The sequence below is a fragment of the Podarcis tiliguerta genome, assembly GCF_965153285.1.
Source record: "Podarcis tiliguerta genome assembly, chromosome: 13".
In the NCBI taxonomy this organism is placed as follows: domain Eukaryota; kingdom Metazoa; phylum Chordata; class Lepidosauria; order Squamata; family Lacertidae; genus Podarcis; species Podarcis tiliguerta.
In genome coordinates this window covers 8,288,471-8,307,603 of record NC_139546.1, presented here as the reverse complement: position 1 = coordinate 8,307,603, position 19,133 = coordinate 8,288,471, and the positions used below count along the sequence as shown (strand labels likewise).

Below are 19,133 nucleotides of genomic sequence, written 5' to 3'. Positions count from 1 at the left end.
AGGTCCACTGTTGTTTGTAACTAGTATTTCTGTTTTAATGGAATTAATTACAACTTGAGCTGATGTGCGAAGGATGGGTGACTATTTGGAAAGGTGGTTCTGCAAGGTTGCTGGAGTCAGAAGAAGCAAGTTCCTGTGGCTGGTGCTTACAAACGGGACTTGGTTTTCAGTACAACATCCGATTAAAAGAAAACAGCATTCCCACTATGGAAACGCTGAAAGATGAAGTTGTGATGTAGGAGGAGAGCCAAGTGAAAACAGCATTAAGTGAGACTTAAAGGCTAAAGGCTAAACAAGAAAGTGATAACAGGTATTCATGGCAGGAAAAAGAAGGAGGGAGGAGCAGAGGCTTCTGAATTTGGCAGTGAGGAGATTGATTATTTTGGTGAGTTTGGGGGTATATAAATTTTATGAAACGTCAAATAAATAAATACACAAATAAAGGACACGAGCCTCTTTCATATGAATGAAATTGATCAGTAGGAGATAAAGTAGAGGCAAAAGTAAGGACTCTTTTACATAGCATGTTTTGTGGCATCTTCTGCCACAACAAGTGTTGATGTTCCCTAGCTAAATTGGCTGTACAAGTGGTTTTGACGAACTAATTATGGAGGAGAGGCTATTAGTCATACAGAATCTCCTGATCCACAGGAGAAGAGGGCTCTTGACTTCATGCCCTTATTCCGGACTTGCCAGAAGGCATCTGGTTGGCCACTGCACGACGTAGATGCTGGAGCATTGGTCTGATCCAGGTAAAGGGACCCCTGACCATTAGGTCCAGTCGTAGCCGACTCTGGGGTTCTGGAGCTCATCTCGCTTTATGGGCCGAGGGAGCCGGCGTACAGCTTCTGGGTCATGTGGCCAGCATGATTAAGCCGCTTCTGGCGACCCAGAGCAGCGCACGGAAACACCGTTTACCTTCCCGGCGGAGTGGTACCTATTTATCTACTTGCACTTGACATGCTTTCAAACTGCTAGGTTGGCAGGAGCAGGGACCGAGCAACGGGAGCTTACCCCGTTGCGAGGATTCGAACTGCCGACCTTCTGATTGGCAAGTCCTAGGCTCTGTGGTTTAACCCACAGCGTCTGATCCAGGAGGACTGTTCATATGTCAGTTGCATGCTGCTGTTTTCCCTGATTTCTCGATGGAGATGAGTTGGATGCTTTGGAACGGCTGCAAGGCATTTACTGAGCCGTGTGACCATGTATGCCTTTCCTTCCATTGAACACTAGAGGCCATAGTTGACACACTTAATCCTTTCTCATTGATTTCCACCGGTAACTTACATAACTCTTAATTCTCTTGTACACTTTACTGCCGAGGCTTATCTTGCAAGCCTGGCACTGGGGTCACATAAAACATAGCTGGGAAGTGCAAGAGCTGTGCAAGCGCTTGCCAGCCTCTCCGTATATACCATACTTTCCCGTGCATAAGACTTGGTTTCTTTTACTTTAAAATAAGGTTAAAAATCTGGGGCGTCTTAAACACGGATTGTGCATACAGTGGTACCTCGGGTTACATATGCTTCAGGTTACATACGCTTCAGGTTACAGACTCCGCTAACCCAGAAATAGTGCTTCAGGTTAAGAACTTTGCTTCTGGATGAGAACAGAAATTGTGTTCCGGTGGCGCGGCAGCAGCAGGAGGCCCCATTAGCTAAAGTGGTGCTTCAGGTTAAGAACAGTTTCAGGTTAAGTACGGACCTCCGGAACAAATTAAGTACTTAACCTGAGGTACCACTGTATGTCCATTTTCTAAATTTGGGGTCCCCAAAAGTAAGGGGCATCTTATAACGGCTTCCAACAGAACACTAAAATACAACAACCTATTAAACATTAAAAGCTTCCCTAAACAGGGCTGCCTTCAGATGTCTTCTAAAAGTTTGGTTGTTATTTTTCTCTTTGACATCTGGTGGGAGGGCGTTCCACAGGGCGGGTGCCATTACCGAGAAGGCCCTCTGCCTGGTTCCCAGTAACTTGGCTTCTCGCAGTGAGGGAACCACCAGAAGGCCCTCAGCACTGGACCTCAGCGTCCGGGCAGAACGATGGGGGTGGAGACGCTCCTTCAGGCATACTGGACTGAGGCCGTTTAGGGCTTTAAAGGTCAGCACCAACACTTTGAATTGTGCTCAGAAATGTACTGGGAGCCAGTGTAGGTCTTTCAGGACCGGTGTTATTTGGTCCCGGCGGCCACTCCCAGTCACCAGTCTAGCTGCCGCATTCTGGATTAATTTCAGTGGAGACGCTCCTTCAGGTATACTGGACCGAGGCCGTTTAAGGCTTTAAAGGTCAGACCAACACTTCGAATTGTGCTCGGTACTGGGGGCCAATGCGGATCTCTCAGGACTGGTGTTATATGTTCTCAGTGGCTGCTCCCAGTCACCAGTCTAGCTGCCTCATTCTGGATTAGTTGTAGTTTCCGGGTCACCTTGAAAGGTAGGCCCACATAGAGCGCATTGCAGTAGTCCAAGCGGGAGATAACCAGAGCATGCACCACTCTGGTGAGACAGTCAGTGGGCAGATAGGGTCTCAGCCTGCGTACCAGATGAAGCTGGTAGACAGCTGCCCTGGACACAGATTTGACCTGTGCCTCCATGGACAGCTGTGAGTCCAAAATGACTCCCAGGCTGCGCACCTGGTCCTTCAGGGGTACAGTTACCCCATTCAGGACCAGGGAGTCCTCCACACCCGCCCGCCCCCTGTCCCCCAAGAACAGTACTTCTGTCCTGTCAGGATTCAACCTCAATCTGTTAGCTGCCATCCATCTTCCAACCACCTCCAGACACTCCAATGGTCTCTAATGCACCTGGATGAGCACAGTCAGAAGGGCAGACTTATAAATATGAAATATTATATGGAGAAATGTCCTGTTGTTGTGCCCATGCAAGCATTTGCTTAGATTACTTCATGGATTAAAGCTCCCTGTTCCTTTTATTCGATCTCAAGGCTTTTGTTATCAGTGTGATATGAGTTTGGACTATGTCATAGGAAACACCCCCCCCATTAAAAAAACCCTCTATAGGCACCTTTACACTGCAGTCATAAAGCTTTTTATTTCCGTGTTTAAGCTAGCTTCTCCTGGGAACGTTAAAATCTACCGCTAGAGCAGTGCAACCTGTTTGAGAGAAAAGCTATCTGACGCCTGGCTGAGAGGCAGCAAGGAGGGCGAAAGCAACAAATTCGCTCACAAAGGCTTCAAGGAATTGGAATTGTGGCTTCAGATCAGCTACCAAACCGTACTGCACTTTGAGTACACCATATATTAGTGCCATCTTACAGCACTAAACTAACTACAGGTAAGCAAGCTTCTTTTGTAATGAAATTACCGGCAGGTGCTTCAAGCTCCTTCAGTGCAGCCCTGCAGGGCTCTCTTGAAGGCCCACTCAGAAAGAGATTTGATTTAAGGGTAACGATATTTGCTCATTTTCTGTGGAACAAGACTACAGGAGGTTTCGCCATCGAGGGGCCCTTTCTGTCCGGCTCTTTCTGGGGGTTGGAGGGTGGCTGCCACTAGCTGAGAGGCTAGGCTTATGTGGCTGCAACTCAGCTGAAGGTGGCTTTAGAAACAGGTTCCATCAAGATATTGATGACAACACAAATTCATAGTAGCGGGCATGTCGTTTCCCAAAGAACTGATTACTCACCAGTTTAGTCATGGAGACAGTGAGTTATTTTTGTCTGTATCACCGTATATATCTTACTCATGATCATCTCCTTAAGGCTGATGGTGCAAGACTCTCTCCACCCAGTGCCAGATTTACGTATAAGCTAAACAAGCTATAGCTTAGGGCCCCACTCTCTTGGGGGGCCCCAAAAAAATTTAAAGGGGAAAAAACCTGGATGTACATTTCCAAAATATAAGATAACAAATAAAATAAAACCTCCATACAGCAACAGTGTTTTGTGTTGTGTAGGCTCCTATGATGTAAGCAATGGGCCCAGCCTGCTCCCTAAAATATCACTATCACTATTAATATACTTCTTCTTAATTGTATTTCACTATTAATATACTTCTTCCTAATCCAGTTCAACAATTACTTTGGTAAAATACATATTTTGTTATGTGCAAATGGCTTTAGATACCTATTAGGTAAAGGTAAAGGTACCCCTGCCCGTACGGGCCAGTCTTGACAGACTCTAGGGTTGTGCGCTCATCTCACTCAAGAGGCCGGGAGCCAGCGCTGTCCGCAGACACTTCCGGGTCATGTGGCCAGTGTGACAAGCTGCATCTGGCGAGCCAGCGCAGCACACGGAACGCCGTTTACCTTCCCGCTGGTAAGCGGTCCCTATTTATCTACTTGCACCCGGGGGTGCTTTCGAACTGCTAGGTTGGCAGGCGCTGGGACTGAACGATGGGAGTGCACCCCGCCGCGGGGATTCGAACCGCCGACCATATGATCGGCAAGTCCTAGGCACTGAGGTTTTACCCACAGCGCCACCCGCGTCCCTTAGATACCTATTAGGTCCATAAATTACCATATAGCTTATATTCAACACACACAAAAAGTGACGATTTGTTGTTGACAAAGGACAGCTGGACATATAAAGGGCCCCATTACCTTCAGTAACTTAGGGCCTCATCAAACCTAAATCCAGCCCTGTCTCCATCCATAGTTTTTCATCTGTCGTCAGGGCAATGACAGCTTTCCTGAGCGCGGGTGGCGCTGTGGTCTAAACCACTGAGCCTCTTGGGCTTGCCGATCAGAAGGTCAGCAGTTCTACACCCCGCGACGGGGTGAGCTCCCGTTGCTCGGTCCCTGCTCCTGCTAACCCAGCAGTTCGAAAGCACACCAGTGCAAGTAGATAAGCAGGTACCGCTCCAGCGGGAAGGTAAACGGCATTTCCGTGCGCTGCTCTGGTTCACTAGAAGCAGCTTAGTCATGCTGGCCATGTGACCCGAAAGCTGTACACCGGCTCCCTCGGCCAGTAAAGCGAGATGAGCGCTGCAACCCCAGAGTCGTCTGTGACTGGACTTAGCGGTCAGGGGTGCCTTTAAAACTCCAGTTGCGAGTAAAGCATATTGGCTGAGTTCAACATTATGGGAATAACTTGCTTGCAGGAATAAGGCATGGCTTTATTTAATGTGTTACGTTTTTATCCCACCCTTACGGCGAGAAACCCAGGGTTAGGATTATCACAAAACAACTATGTAAGGTAGGTTAGACTGAGAAATGATGATTGGTCCAAGATCACTCAACAACCTTTGGGCTAAGCAGAGATTTTAATTAAGGTCTTCCGGGTCTATGCCCTTATCCGCACAGCCTCCCTTCTTGCTATTTCTTCACATATAGAGGCGAGATTATGGTGAAGGAATGAGTAGGGCTGCCATATTTTGAAAAGCAAAAAAGAGGACATGTATGCCGTCAGCAGTGCGGGGCAGGGAGGTGGTCAGGGGCGGGCACATTCAAAATATGAAAAACCCAAGGATCTGGCCCTTTCCTGCATCATGCAAAACTCACACTCTGGTTTCCGTTATGGTGTCCGTACGGTGGAAGGTCGGCGGTTCGAATCCCCGTAACAGGGTGAGCTCCCATTGCTCTGTCCCAGCTTCTGCCAACCTAGCAGTTTGAAAGCACAACGGTGCAAGTAGATAAATAGGTACCAATGTGGCAGGAAGGTAACCGGCATTTCTATGCACTCTGGCACTTGTCACGGTGTTCCATTGTGCCAGAAGCGGTTTAGTCCTGCTGGCCACATGACCCGGAAAGCTGCCTGTGGGCAAACGTCGGCTCCCTCGACCTGAAAGCGAGATGAGCGCCGCAACCCCATAGTCGCCTTTGACTGGACTTAACCGTCCGGGGTCCTTTACCTTTTGCCTTAATGCACTTTATTTCACCCCCATGTTGTTTGCTAGGCATGCTGGGAATTGTAGCTCTGTGAGGGGTAACTTACAGCTCCCATGATTCTTTGCAAGAAATAATATGTTTTAAATGTACCGTGTGTACGCTTCCCTTGAACAAGGGGATAAAACAGCATTGGATAACATCGTTATGCAAGAGATAATCCCCACAGGCTTGATCTCCACAGGAGCACAACAGAGCTGTGGGAGAGAAGCAGTTTAGTTGTGTGCCTTTCTTTCCTCTGCCGAAAGGAAATTCTGGTCCTTGCCTGATCCAGGCAATTCAGGTGTTACATTTTGGATCTCTGCGACACAGAAATAATTTCTTTTGAAGTCTGCATTTGGGCAGGTTCCCTACGTGTGGGGCTCGTTTTCTTGCTCCACGTAGGAGCTGCTCCCCAGCACTGCTGCAATGGTATCCATGATATGGCATGGGGACAAGTAGAAGCCAGCATCACCAACTTTGGAAAGAGGAAAGACAAATGGGTAGTGTAAATTCAGAATGGTTGGTGTCAATTTCTGTTCTTGTTATGTACTGAAGTTCTCACCCTGGGCTAGCAGGGGGATACTGTAGATAGTTCAGGTCCACATATGCAAATAAGGGATCGAAAGTGACGTTCAGTGATTGGATAGTTACAGAAAGTTGTTACAGTTACGTTGTACTAGAGCTCTATATAAGCAGGCTGGCTGAACCCTTCAGTTCGGTTCTGTTCTGGCCTGTGAATAAACAAGAGCTGTTTGAAGAATCACTGTGTCGTCTGATACGTTCACCCACAATTTAACAGTTCTCATCTCTGGAAATAATCCAGCCATTCTCCTAGAACAGAGCTGAGGAAACTTTAGCTCCCCAGATGTTGCTGAACCACAGCTCTCTGGCCATTGGCCATGCTTGCTAAGACTGATGGCAGCTGGCATCCCATAACTTCTGGGGGGCCACTGGCTACCTGTTTCTTTTGCCTCTGCAAGTAGCAGTTGTGGGGGGATTTAAGAAGGGGTGGCAACACCTGGGGCAGAAATTAAAGTTCTGCTTTCCCAGAGCTATATCCCTAATCCAAATAACCTCCTTGCTATTACTGACACTTCTAAACAAACAAGATATCAGAAAAGTCTATTCACAAATCTCCCATGTCTTATCTAGTCCGGCCCTCAAATGGGCAGAAGTTCAAGCAGCCCAGAAGCTTATTTTGTTATTGTTTTTTATAACCCTGCAATTACAAAGCCTTTATTATAAGTTTTAAGGCCACTTGACGCGGAAACGGTATATAAAGAGGGCCACTAACCAGGGAGTTTGGTTGGTTGTTGCTCTGGGGGTACCTTTCTTGGCAAATCCAGGGGTTTGCCTCCATATAATTTGTGAAATTCCCTTTGCCCAAAATCCATGGGCGGTTGTAAACATGGATGAATAAAACCTTGCCATAGCCGAGAGTCTCATTAATGTGCAGCTTCTAGAGTGTGCTAATCTCCAGGGTCCTCTCCTATCATTAAGTAAACAATGATCTCAGTGGAAACCAACACCTCCTGACATTATGAAGGGCACCTTAAGCCACCACAAAGTATGAGTCTGCCGGATTTCTGTGCACAAGATTATTCACAGCTGCTAGGGATTTCAACTCCATAATATTCTTTACATCACAATGGTTTTCTTTTCTTTTCTATTTGGTGGGACATATTCATTGCAGATAATCCTTCCGTGTAATGCCAACAAAGGATTTCATAACTAAGGTGTACCTTTGGCTGTGAAAAACCATAAAATCAATTGTTGTTGTTTAGTCGTTTAGTCATGTCCGACTCTTTAGTTGTGTCCAACTCTTCGTGACCCCCTGGACCAGAGCACGCCAGGCCCTCCTATCTTCCACTGCCTCCCGCAGTTTGGTCAGTCTCATGTTTGTAGCTTCGAGAACACTGTCCAACCATCTCGTCCTCTGTCGTCCCCTTCTCCTTGTGCCCTCCATCTTTCCCAACATCAGGGTCTTTTCCAGGGAGTCTTCTCTTCTCCTCAGGTGGCCAAAGTAGTGGAGCCTCAGCTTCACGATCTGTCCTTCCAGTGAGCACTCAGGGCTGATTTCTTTAAGAATGGATACGTTTGATCTTCTTGCGGTCCATGGGACTCTCAAGAGTCTCCTCCAGCACCATAATTCAAAAGCATCAATTCTTTGGCGATCAGCCTTCTTTATGGTCCAGCTCTCATTGATAAAATCAATACTGTGCTCTAATTTCCACAATTCAAAACACATATGTAATTGGGAGACGAGTTACCGATACGTTTCAAGCCCGTTTCTTTCACTGATAACAGAAGAAAATTGTCTATGTTGAACCACTGCAATGTTGCTGTGTTTTAGATAGCTTTGGAATATGCAATATGTCCATTACTGAAATCAATAAAAAACGAAGGCTTCATACACATGTAAGCTGTTGCTGTTTGCTACTTCTTCCTCTTTTTCCTTGCCACAGGATGGAGTCGAAAGAAGGTATCTTCAGGCGGCAACTGGTAGATGTTCATGGTGTTGCCTTGTTCTGGAGCATCGCTGAGGCATGGAGCCAGGTGGAGAACTTCCAGGCCAAGCCCGATGATCTTCTGATTGCCACCTACCCAAAATCAGGTGCCTGTGCCTAAGGGCTTCTCTGGATTTTTATGTTTAATGCATAGAATGCACAACGGCTGCTTATCTGTTGCAGGGAATCTGCAGGAGTGGGATTCAGTCTAGTTACACGCTGGGTATTGTGGCTGTCCAATATACCCACCCACAACCAGGAGGTCAGTCTCCAGGTCTCACCGCAACACGTGCCCTCTTTTAGGGAGGACACGCTTTACAAACCCAGCTGATAAAAGGTACCCGTGACCATTAGGTCCAGTCGTGGGGTTGCGGCGCTCATCTCACTTTATTGGCCGAGGGAGCCGGCGTACAGCTTCCAGGTCATGTGGCCAGCATGACTAAGCTGCTTCTGGCAAACCAGAGCAGTGCACGGAAACGCCGTTTACTTTCCTGCCGGAGCGGTACCTATTTATCTACTTGCACTGGCGTGCTTTCGAACTGCTAGGTTGGCAGGAGCAGGGACCGAGCAATGGGAGCTCACCCCGTCACGGGGATTCGAACCGCCGACCTTCTGATCAGCAAGTCTTAGGCTCTGTGGTTTAACCCACAGCGCCACCCGGTGCCAAACCCAGCTGATACCTTATGCTAAAATTACTCTGTGGGTAATTTTATCTAATTTGCACATGCATTTACATTTTCAGGCACAACCTGGGTCAGTGAGATTCTGGACATGATTTACAACGATGCAGATGTGGAAAAGTGTAAACGAGATGCCATTTTCAATCGTGTTCCTTTCATGGAGCTGATTATTCCTGACATTATTAATGGTAAAGCCTTTGCTGTATTACAAAGTACAAAGAAGGTGTATGAGTTTTCCCCACACTTTTGGTACTTGAAGCACAACTTTTTGCTTTCCGGTTAAAAAGTGGAAATTATGGAAACAAAAATTATCAGCTCCAAAAGCAACGGGCAGATACAGTTTCAAACTTTCAAAAAGAGATAGTTGAGATTGATACGAAATTACTTTTAAAAATGTACAATCTCCTACCTTATGGGGAAATGTTAGATGAAATGGTAAAGTCAGCACAAATAAAGTGGGCTCAGGATTTAGGTCATGATATACAACTTGAAGATTGGGAAAAGGTGTGGAAGGTGAACCTAAAATTTACAGATTGCATCTTACTGAAAGAGAATTACAGTGGTGCCCCGCAAGACGAATGCCTCGCAAGACGGAAAACCCGCTAGATGAAAGGGTTTTCCGTTTTGGAGGTGCTTCACAAAACGAATTTGCTATGGGCTTGCTTCGCAAGACGAAAATGTCTTGCGATTCCTGGGGGTTTTTTTTCGCTCCCCCCCCTTTTTCTAAGGCACTAAGCTGCTAACAGCCTTTTAGCAGCTAATCCGCTAATCCCATAAGCCTTTAATAGCCGCTAATAGCCGCTAAACCGCTAATAGCGCTAATCCGCTAATGGGCTTGCTTCGCAAGACGAAAAAACCGCTAGACGAAGAGACTCACAAAACGGATTCTTTTCGTCTTGCGAGGCACCACTGTATATGAAAATGATGTATAGATGGTATATAACACCAGAGAAAGTGGTCAAAATGTATAAAAAGGGATCAAAAACTTGTTGGAAGTGTAAAGAAAAAGATGGTACATTTTATCATATGTGGTGGGAATGCAAAAAGATTAGAAATTATTGGGAAATGATATATAATGAATTGAAAAAAAGTTTAAAAAGACTTTTGTTAAGAAACCAGAAGCATTCCTCCTAGGAATTTTAGACCAAGATGTAAAAAAAGAAAATTGGAAATTATTTATGTAAGCAACAACAGCAGCAAGAATTATATTAGCACAAAGAAATACCCACGAAAGCACAGTGGCAAGGGAAACTTATGGAATATGCAGAACTGGCAAAACTAACAGAAAAACTACATGAAAAGGACAACAAAGACTTTAAAAGAGATTGGGAACCATTTACAACATCTATGAAGAGGCAACATAAAGAAATGGACTCATTGGCAGGGTTTGAGTAAACAATCACAACTGTATACAACAGAAAATAAGTCTATATGTATTGGGAAAACTTTGGGAAACAATACGCAGAGTGAATGATATGGAACTAAAGGAAAACGGGAGTATGAGGAAGTCCAGGGGAGGAGGGTGGAGATATGAAAAATTGTCAAAGATATATTGTTAGAAGAAGTATACATGGAAAAATCAATTAAAAATATTTTTTTAAAAAAGCGACAGGCAGGTATCCTTCTTGTAACAGGTGAGCTCTGTGCAGTTATTGGGATGTTAGAGCCTCTGTCATTGGTAAATAACCTTTTTTAGCTGGGCAAGTCTCCATGGGTAGACCCACAAATTCACTGACAAATTCCACCTGTGCAAGAATTCAGGGGCATCTCTAGATCAGGCCAGAAGAAATTATTTTTTCAAATGTTTTTGTCCCCTGCCCACTTTAATTGTTTTCTCTATGTTTTCAAGGTGTAGAACAACTTGCTGAGATACCTTCTCCGCGACTAGTTAAGACTCATCTCCCAGTGCAACTTGTCCCCGAGTCCTTTTGGGAAAAGGGTTGCAAGGTAAAATAAATCTGCCTTTCATTAGGATGCACTACAGATGCTATTGCTTACTTTTGCCTGACCACGCATTCTGACTGAACCATCTCTGAATTTGCTTCAGCCTTGGATTTGATTCTTTGAACGATCAAGGAATCCTGTATACCTGAAGGAGCGTCTCCACCTCCATTGTTCAGACCGGACACTGAGTTCCAGTGCCAAGACTCCTGGTGGTTTCCTCACTTCAAGAAGTGAAACTACAGGGAAACCAGGCTTTTTTGGTAGTCACATCTGCCCTGTGGAATGCCCTCCCAGCAGGTGTCAAGGAGATAAATAACTATATAATTTTTCGTAGACATTTGAAGGCAGCCCTGTTTCGGGAAGCTTTTTGTTATTGAGGTTGTTCTTGCTGTGGTTGCTCCTGTATTTTTGTTGGAAGTCTGCCAGCGTGGCCTGGGCAACCTAGTCAGATGCGCAGGGTATAAGAAATACATTAGTCCCCTTTTGGCTCTTGACATATCTATCTCCCATCTCCTGACTTGCTTTTCCATGGAGTCCACCGCCATCTTTATACAATTCTCATAAGATGTTGCACTTGAGGAACTGAAACAATTTTTCATTTGTTTGAAACAAAAATAGCCATACATCTTGTGAGATTCCAATATTCACATCTTTATTCCATTTTATTATGTATTTGTGTACTGTTGTCTCATTATGTACATTGTTGACATCTGATAATATTTCATATCCATTCTTTCCACTCCAAAACTGTTGACTTTTGCTAAACCTACTCAGGAAAGGTTGAATTTGCATGTACTGGAACATGAATGGGTAGTGAGTTCAAGGTCTAGTTTATTCTTCATTTGGTCTAATGATTGGATATCCTTCCAGTCTTGGAATGTCTCCCACTTATCAACCTTCCCAAATTACCTAGTGGACCTTTCAGATGGGATCTTTCATCATGTATCAAAGAGGCAAATGGTATTGGTCCCATATTTACCTACAGATCTGTCAACTTTGATAATCAGGGCACTTCACGCTGGTATGGAGGGAGCATTCTTGCCTGCCAATACAGACAGTGTGCACCAGTGGTGAAAGAGATAGGGAATGTTTTTGAAATTTGGGTAAAATGTCATTCCATAAAATGCAGCCTTATCTTTTTATAAGTTAGTAAGTTCATTATGAGGGGACGCGGGTGGCGCTGTGGGTAAAAGCCTCCGCGCCTAGGGCTTGCTGATCGGAAGGTCGGCGGTTCGAATCCCCGCGGCGGGGTGCGCTCCCGTTGTTCGGTCCCAGCGCCTGCCAACCTAGCAGTTCGAAAGCACCCCTGGGTGCAAGTAGATAAATAGGGATCGCTTACTAGCGGGAAGGTAAACGGTGTTTCCGTGTGCGGCTCTGGCTCGCCAGAGCAGCGATGTCACACTGGCCACGTGACCTGGAAGTGTCTTCGGACAGCGCTGGCCCTTGGCCTCTTTGAGTGAGATGGGCGCACAACCCTAGAGTCTGTCAAGACTGGCCCATACGGGCAGGGGTACCTTTACCTTTACCTTTACCTAAGTTCATTATGAATTTATTTAAGAATGAGGAATGGGGTGTACAGATCATAGAACTTATTTTTAAAATTTCAGACTTTCAAGAAAAGGATCAGTTTTTCAAACGTACGTTTTGCAAATTTGGACAAAACCGCGGTTAACAGAAACACTCAATGTTCATTCCCACAGATGATCTATGTGGCCAGGAATGCCAAGGATGTAGCTGTCTCTTATTACCACTTCTACAAGATGGCAAAGATGCACCCAGAACCTGGAAGCTGGGATGAGTTTCTCGGGAAATTTATGGCGGGGGAAGGTAGAACTTGGAAAGAACATTTCATTTCTGAGCACAACCTGTGGACCTTCTCCTGGTCCTTAGTTAGGCAAAAGTTTTCTTCCTCTTAAACAGTCATGGTGTCCCCCAAAGAATCCTGGGATTTGTAGTCTGGTAAGTTGTTGTTGGGAGGGACGCGGGTGGCGCTGTGGGTTAAACCACTGAGCCTAGGACTTGCCGATCAGAAGGTTGGCGGTTCAAATCCCAGTGACGGGGTAAGCTCCCGTTGCTTGGTCCCAGCTCCTGCCCACCTAGCAGTTCGAAAGCACGTCAAAGTGCAAGTAGATAAATAGGTACCGCTCCGGCGGGAAGGTAAACGGCGTTTCCGTGCGCTGCTCTGGTTCTCCAGAAGCAGCTTAGTCATGCTGGCCACATGACCCGGAAGCTGTACGCCGGCTCCCTCGGCCAATAAAGCGAAATGAGCGCTGCAACCCCAGAGTCGGTCACGACTAGACCTAATGGTCAGGGGTCCCTTTACCTTTACTTAAGTTATTGTTGAGGGCCAAATGGCAGGCTCCTGTGTTAAGGGCAGGTCTGTTCCCATCGTGTGTAAGACAGGGGTGGAGGTATAGTGATTTAGGTTGAAAATCAGGAAGGTGGTGGCAAACTTTGGGCTCTCAGAGTTAAGCCACACTCTGCGCGATGCTCAAATTGGGTACCTCCCGACTTCATTCCATAACATTGTTGTGGTGCCCCCTTCAGCGCAGTGCCCAGTCGCGCTACCCAAAAACCACCTCTGAGGATGGGGTTAGTGTCTCCTTGCCTACGGACACCTTTTCACTGTAAATTTCCTTCCTTTCACATATGGGAGAGATGCACATTTTAAAAGGAAGTGTGTGCTTTGGTCCCAAAAAAATCTCTGTTAGGGTCTAATAGGGTTCCCCTCCCCCTCCAACCAGGGAATAAAAATATCAAAGGCCCCCATAGAGGAGGGGGAGACTGTTGAACCCCTTAAAGCCTGAAGGATAGAGTTGCCCTTAATGTATGTGGTAAGCAGGACACCAAACAATAATGGCCTTCCTTTTTTAAAAAATATATATATATAATTTTTATTATTAAAATAATTCAACATTAATACACATACAAACATACATTTCATACAACATACCTACATACATACAACATACCTACAACATACCTACACTGAATCCCACAGATAATTCCCATCACCATCCACCACCCCTCACCCTTTGTGTTAGACTTCCAATCTACTCAATTGCCATTTCTTTCTACTTCTATTACTTTCTTTCACACACCTTTAACCTAATTTCATATTTCTTTTTCTATTAGACATTGTTATCCATCTTATTTAGTATTCCAATATTTGAAACGAAACTTGTTTATTCTAATAGGAGTTCTGATTTTTCGGTATAGTTTTGCAAGTATCTTTTAAACACCTTCCAGTCCTTGTCTGCCTTCTCTTTTGAGATCCTTCCAATTTCTCCCATTGTTTTGGATATATTGTAGTACTCCAATAATTTGGCAAGCCAATCTATCTTTGTTGGTACAGTACCACTTTTCCAATGTTTCGCAATCAATAGCCTTGCGGCTACTGTTGCGTATAAATATAAGGTCTTGTCTTCTTCCTTTAGGCTCTGGTTTCTCTTCAGATCGTATAAATCTTTCGCCTTTTACAATAATGGCCTTTCAACACAACTGCTGCCCAAATGCAGGCAACGGAAGTCCAAAGATGAACTGCATATAACTAGGAATGTGACTTTGCACATATTTGCCATTCAAAATACAGTGGTACCTCGGTTTTCGAACAGCTTAGTTCACAAACAGCTTGGAACCTGAACACTGCAAAACCGGAAGCAGGTGTTCCGGTTTTCGAACTTTCTTTCAGAAGCCAAACGTGCTCAGTTTTGAGTCTCCCTGTGTTTTCTGTTGCGCTGCTAATTTGCGTCCCCCCCCCCCATTGTGACTCAGCCTTCCGTTTCCGATTGCAGTGTTCTGAGGTAATATTTGGAGCTTATATTTGGTGCTTTTGTTTTTGCTATTTATTTTGCGTTTTTTGTTTTGAGGCTTTTTCAATTAATGTGGATCCCAGTTCAGCTATTGATTGATTGATTGATTGATTGATTGTGTGACTGTGGAAATGGATAAAAGCCCCCCATCCAAACAAGGGGGTTGGACTCGATGGCCCTTGTGGTCTCTTCCTACTCTATGATTCTATGACTATCATCAGTGCAGGTAAGAGAAAATAATAATTTTAATTTTTATAATGTACAATACTGTTTTATTTATTTTATAGCACAGTACATTGATTATTGCTTTCATTTTATGGATCGATGGTCTCGTTAGATAATAAAATTCATGTTAAATTGCTGTTTTTGGGGTTGTTTTTAAAAGTCTGGAACGGGTTAATCCATTTTGCATTACTTTCTATGGGAAAGCGCTCCTTCATTTTGGAACGCTTTGCTTTTGGAGCAGACTTCCGGAACTGATTACATTTGAGAACCAAGGTACCACTGTATAGTACACTCGGGGTTTAGCAAATGTGATATATCTGCAATAGAAAGGTAGCTTCTGTGGTATGTGCAAAGCTGGAAGAATTAAGAAAGAAAACAAATATTGTGTCCATCTCATGTAGTCAGAGCCCATGCAGAAGCAAGGTCCACGTGTTCAATCGGACTTACAGTGGTACCTCAGGTTAAGTACTTAATTCTTTCCGGTGGTCCCTACTTAACCTGAAACTGTTCTTAACCTGAAGCACCACTTTAGCTAATGGGGCCTCCCACTGCTGCCGCGCCGCTGGATACCGATTTCTGTTCTCATCCTGAAGCAAAGTTCTTAACCTGAAGCACTATTTCTGGGTTAGCGGAGTCTGTAACCTGAAGCGTATGTAACCTGAGGTACCACTGTACTTCTTAGTAGCCTTAGCCATTGATGCTTTTTCATATTGATATTCTGTCTGTCTGTCTGTATTCTTTTAATTTTTTTTGTAATCTGAGTTTTAAGAGAATTATTTGCCCATCCCTCTCTCCCTTTGTAGTGGCATTTGGATCCTGGTATGACCATGTAAAAGGATGGTGGGAGAAGAAGAAGACCCACCCTAATATTCTGTATCTCTTCTATGAAGACATGAAGGAGGTGTGTGAAACCTCTGATGCTAAAGGCATGATGCTCCCAGACAGCCTGTTTATTGAGCATTCCTGCTGATTCCTTTTTAGGGAGTGACAAAAACAAACCCCTGTGTTGCAATACAGAGATATCTGCTCAAATACAGCTGCAACACATAGCTAATAAATGTAATAAATGCATTATTGTCGGTAGCAGAATGTCATCCAAAATTTCCAATTTCCAAATAATATCCAAATAATATATATGTCAGTCCATAACCAAAGAGTAGTCAACGTAATAAGTTACTGGTGAGGAACACCACGATGCAGACAGGATGCCTTTCAATGCCCAAGAAGTATTTTATTTAAAGTCTATAATTTTATGGTTTCAGCTTGTGTTGTGATGCCAGATTTGATATACTGTACCTTTAAATTTTCTTATTTTGTTTTAATTATTTGTTATTTGACACACCTGTGAATAACTTAATAAGTTCTTACATCGGTTTTATCAGCATCAGTTAGCTACACTGGTTAGCGAGCTCTGATCCACAAGTATTATATTTACCTGTATGGATATTCTAAAAAATTACTTGGTATGTATTCCTTATTTATTATTTCTTCATTATGCAAGTTGCTCAGTTTTATTTTTGTTGTCATTCGTTGTATGTAATGTATTTAATTTCACCATCAGCTGACGAAGATTCATCTTAGAAACAGTTGATCCAGTCCGGATATACTGTTCTCCAGACGACACATTAATGAGCATTTATTATTATTTGCTTCCTAGGAATTGAGATGGTCTTTCATCAAAACAAATGTTATCCCACACTCCCTAGTGCCTATTCCAGTCATTTTTGCTCAATACCAAAAGTCTGATCTTTTGGGTTTGTCAAGTAAGAACTCCCAATCAGATAATAATGTCAAAACCTGAATTTGCTGACAGAGCCTAGGACTTGCTGATCAGAAGGTCAGCGGTTCGAATCCCCGTGACGGGCTGAGCTCCCGTTGCTCGGTCCCTGCTCCTGCCAACCTAGCAGTTCAAAAGCACGTCAAAGTGCAAGTAGATAAATAGGTACCGCTCCAACGGGAAGGTAAACGGCGTTTCCGTGCGCTGCTCCGGTTTGCCAGAAGCAGCTTAGTCATGCCCGCTCCCTCGGCCAATAAAGCAAGATGAACGCCGCAACCCCAGAGTCGGCCACGACTGGACTTAATAGTCAGGAAAATGAATCCCACCCCAAAAGACTGACAACCAGGAAGCATCCGCTGCCTCTCTTTTTGCAGGATCCCAAGCGTGAAGTAGAGAAGGTGATTCGGTTTCTGGGAAAGGAGGTGTCGGAGGAAGTGGTGAATAAAATTCTTCACCATACGTCGTTCAAGGAGATGCAGAAGAACCCCACTTCAAACTATACCATGATGCCAGGTGACCAAATGGACCACAGTGTATCACCTTTCATGAGAAAAGGTCAGTCTCCTTTATATGCAATATGACCTCGCAACATTCAGCTTCCCACAAATCGTTAATTGGGACCAGAGTTTTTTTTTAAAAACCAACAACAACAGAACAATAGTTTAAAAAATTGGCAATTTAAGATACTTACACCTTTTAGATTATTTTAATATTATGCTGAGTTTCTTCGCGTCACATTTTCAAGTTCTCAATAGATATGAAAGTTAGAATTCTTGTTCATAAGATCTGTAAATACTTACATTTAAAAATGTAATAGTCTTCCGTGCGTATATAACACGTGTATTTTTTCAAATTTTTCAAATTAATTTTTGCAATTAAACATTATCACCACACACACAAAAATAGAAAATAAAACATTTTCACACAATATTGAATCCACATTTTGGGATCCCTCAGATCCCCCCATTACCTCCCTGGGTTCTTTTGCCCCCCTTATCTTTAATTATACCCAAATTTAAACATTCTCCTTAATGTTGCAAGTATTTTTAAAAACCTGCAAGTATTTTTAAAAACCTGCTAGAGTATTAACTTCCTTACAATGCTTTTGTGCATATGCAATAAACATTTTCCATTCTTTTTTTATATTTGTTGTCTTCTTGATTTCTAAGTCTTCCAGTTAATGTTGCCATTTTGGCATATTCCATTAATTTGACTTGCCAATCTTCTTTACTGGGGGCTCACTTTCTTTCTTTCTTTCTTTCTTTCTTTCTTTCTTTCTTTCTTTCTTTCTTTCTTTCTTTCTTTCTTCCTTCCTTCCTTCCTTCCTTCCTTCCTTCCTTCCTTCCTTCCTTCCTTCCTTCCTTCCTTCCTTCCTCCCTCCCTCCCCCCCTCCTCCTCCTCCTCCTCCTCCTCCTCCTTCTTCTTCTTCTTCTTCACCACTCCAGCGCTTTCCTAGCAGAAACCAGCTCTTTACTGCTGAATCAGAGAAAACTGCAATCCACAGAAGTCCTGAATTGCCCTTTGTTCCGATTCAGCGTTGAAGAGCGGGTTTTCCTGGGGAATGCGGCTGGGCAAAAAAGAGAGAGAAGTGCTCAGACATGGAGCTTGAATGTGTGAACCTGTGTCTAGAAAGTGTGGGGCCCGAGGTCAGTGTAGACTAGCCCAAAGCATTGTTAAGGCTTTCCAGGAATCTGGTGCTTTAAAATTAAACACTTCCTCTTTGCAAGTCTTACCAGTTCATTTTAAAAGCCACCATGCCCCATGAAAGGGCTGTCTGTTGTTCCCCAATGCCAGTTCATATTCCCTGCAGTGAGTGAAATCTTTAAGTATTGCTTTGCTCCCAATTCCCTCTCCCTTCCCTTTTAAAAACTAATAATAGTGAAATAATTGTGGCTCTTTAATGTTAGCTGCTATTAGCTGCTTCTACTGAAGAAAAGCAAATTGTCTCAAGCGCTGGGAAATGGAATTGTTTGACCCAACCTGCCAGCAAATGGTTTGTGCCCATGCTATCTGGGTCAAATCCTACGCAAAACTTTGATTTCGATGGTCTGAAATGTACCTAGCTCTGGGCTAGAATGATTACAGCGCTGATGGTTATCTGCAGAACAGAACATAGGCCTTATGATGGTCACCTAGTGATTTTTTGGTTTCCTTCTCCCCAGGGATTGCAGGTGACTGGAAAAACCAATTCACCGTAGCTCAGAACGAGAGATTTGATGAGGATTATGCGGAGAAAATGAAGGGATCTACCTTGCTTTTTCGAACGGAGATCTAAGGGACAAACATTTTTCTCTACAGGGGGGGTGAAAGCCACTGGCTTCTCCTCTCTCAGCCCTGCCCCCACAGTGATTAATTTGAGATTT

General features: G+C 44.1%; 1 protein-coding gene across 1 annotated transcript in view; it reads left to right on the top strand.

The window, feature by feature from the left end:
• The first annotated feature begins 3,091 nt into the window (after positions 1-3,091).
• The window catches only part of LOC310662661 (uncharacterized protein), a 40,256-nt gene continuing 24,214 nt past the window's right edge, over positions 3,092-19,133 (top strand). The window contains exons 1-9 of the mRNA XM_083409605.1: positions 3,092-3,296; positions 6,189-6,344; positions 8,291-8,439; positions 9,075-9,200; positions 10,862-10,959; positions 12,657-12,783; positions 15,797-15,894; positions 17,145-17,325; positions 18,933-19,044. Coding sequence (XP_083265731.1) covers positions 6,271-6,344; positions 8,291-8,439; positions 9,075-9,200; positions 10,862-10,959; positions 12,657-12,783; positions 15,797-15,894; positions 17,145-17,325; positions 18,933-19,044 — 965 coding nt within the window. The 5' untranslated portion in view covers positions 3,092-3,296; positions 6,189-6,270. The remainder of the gene's footprint in view (positions 3,297-6,188; positions 6,345-8,290; positions 8,440-9,074; positions 9,201-10,861; positions 10,960-12,656; positions 12,784-15,796; positions 15,895-17,144; positions 17,326-18,932; positions 19,045-19,133) is intronic.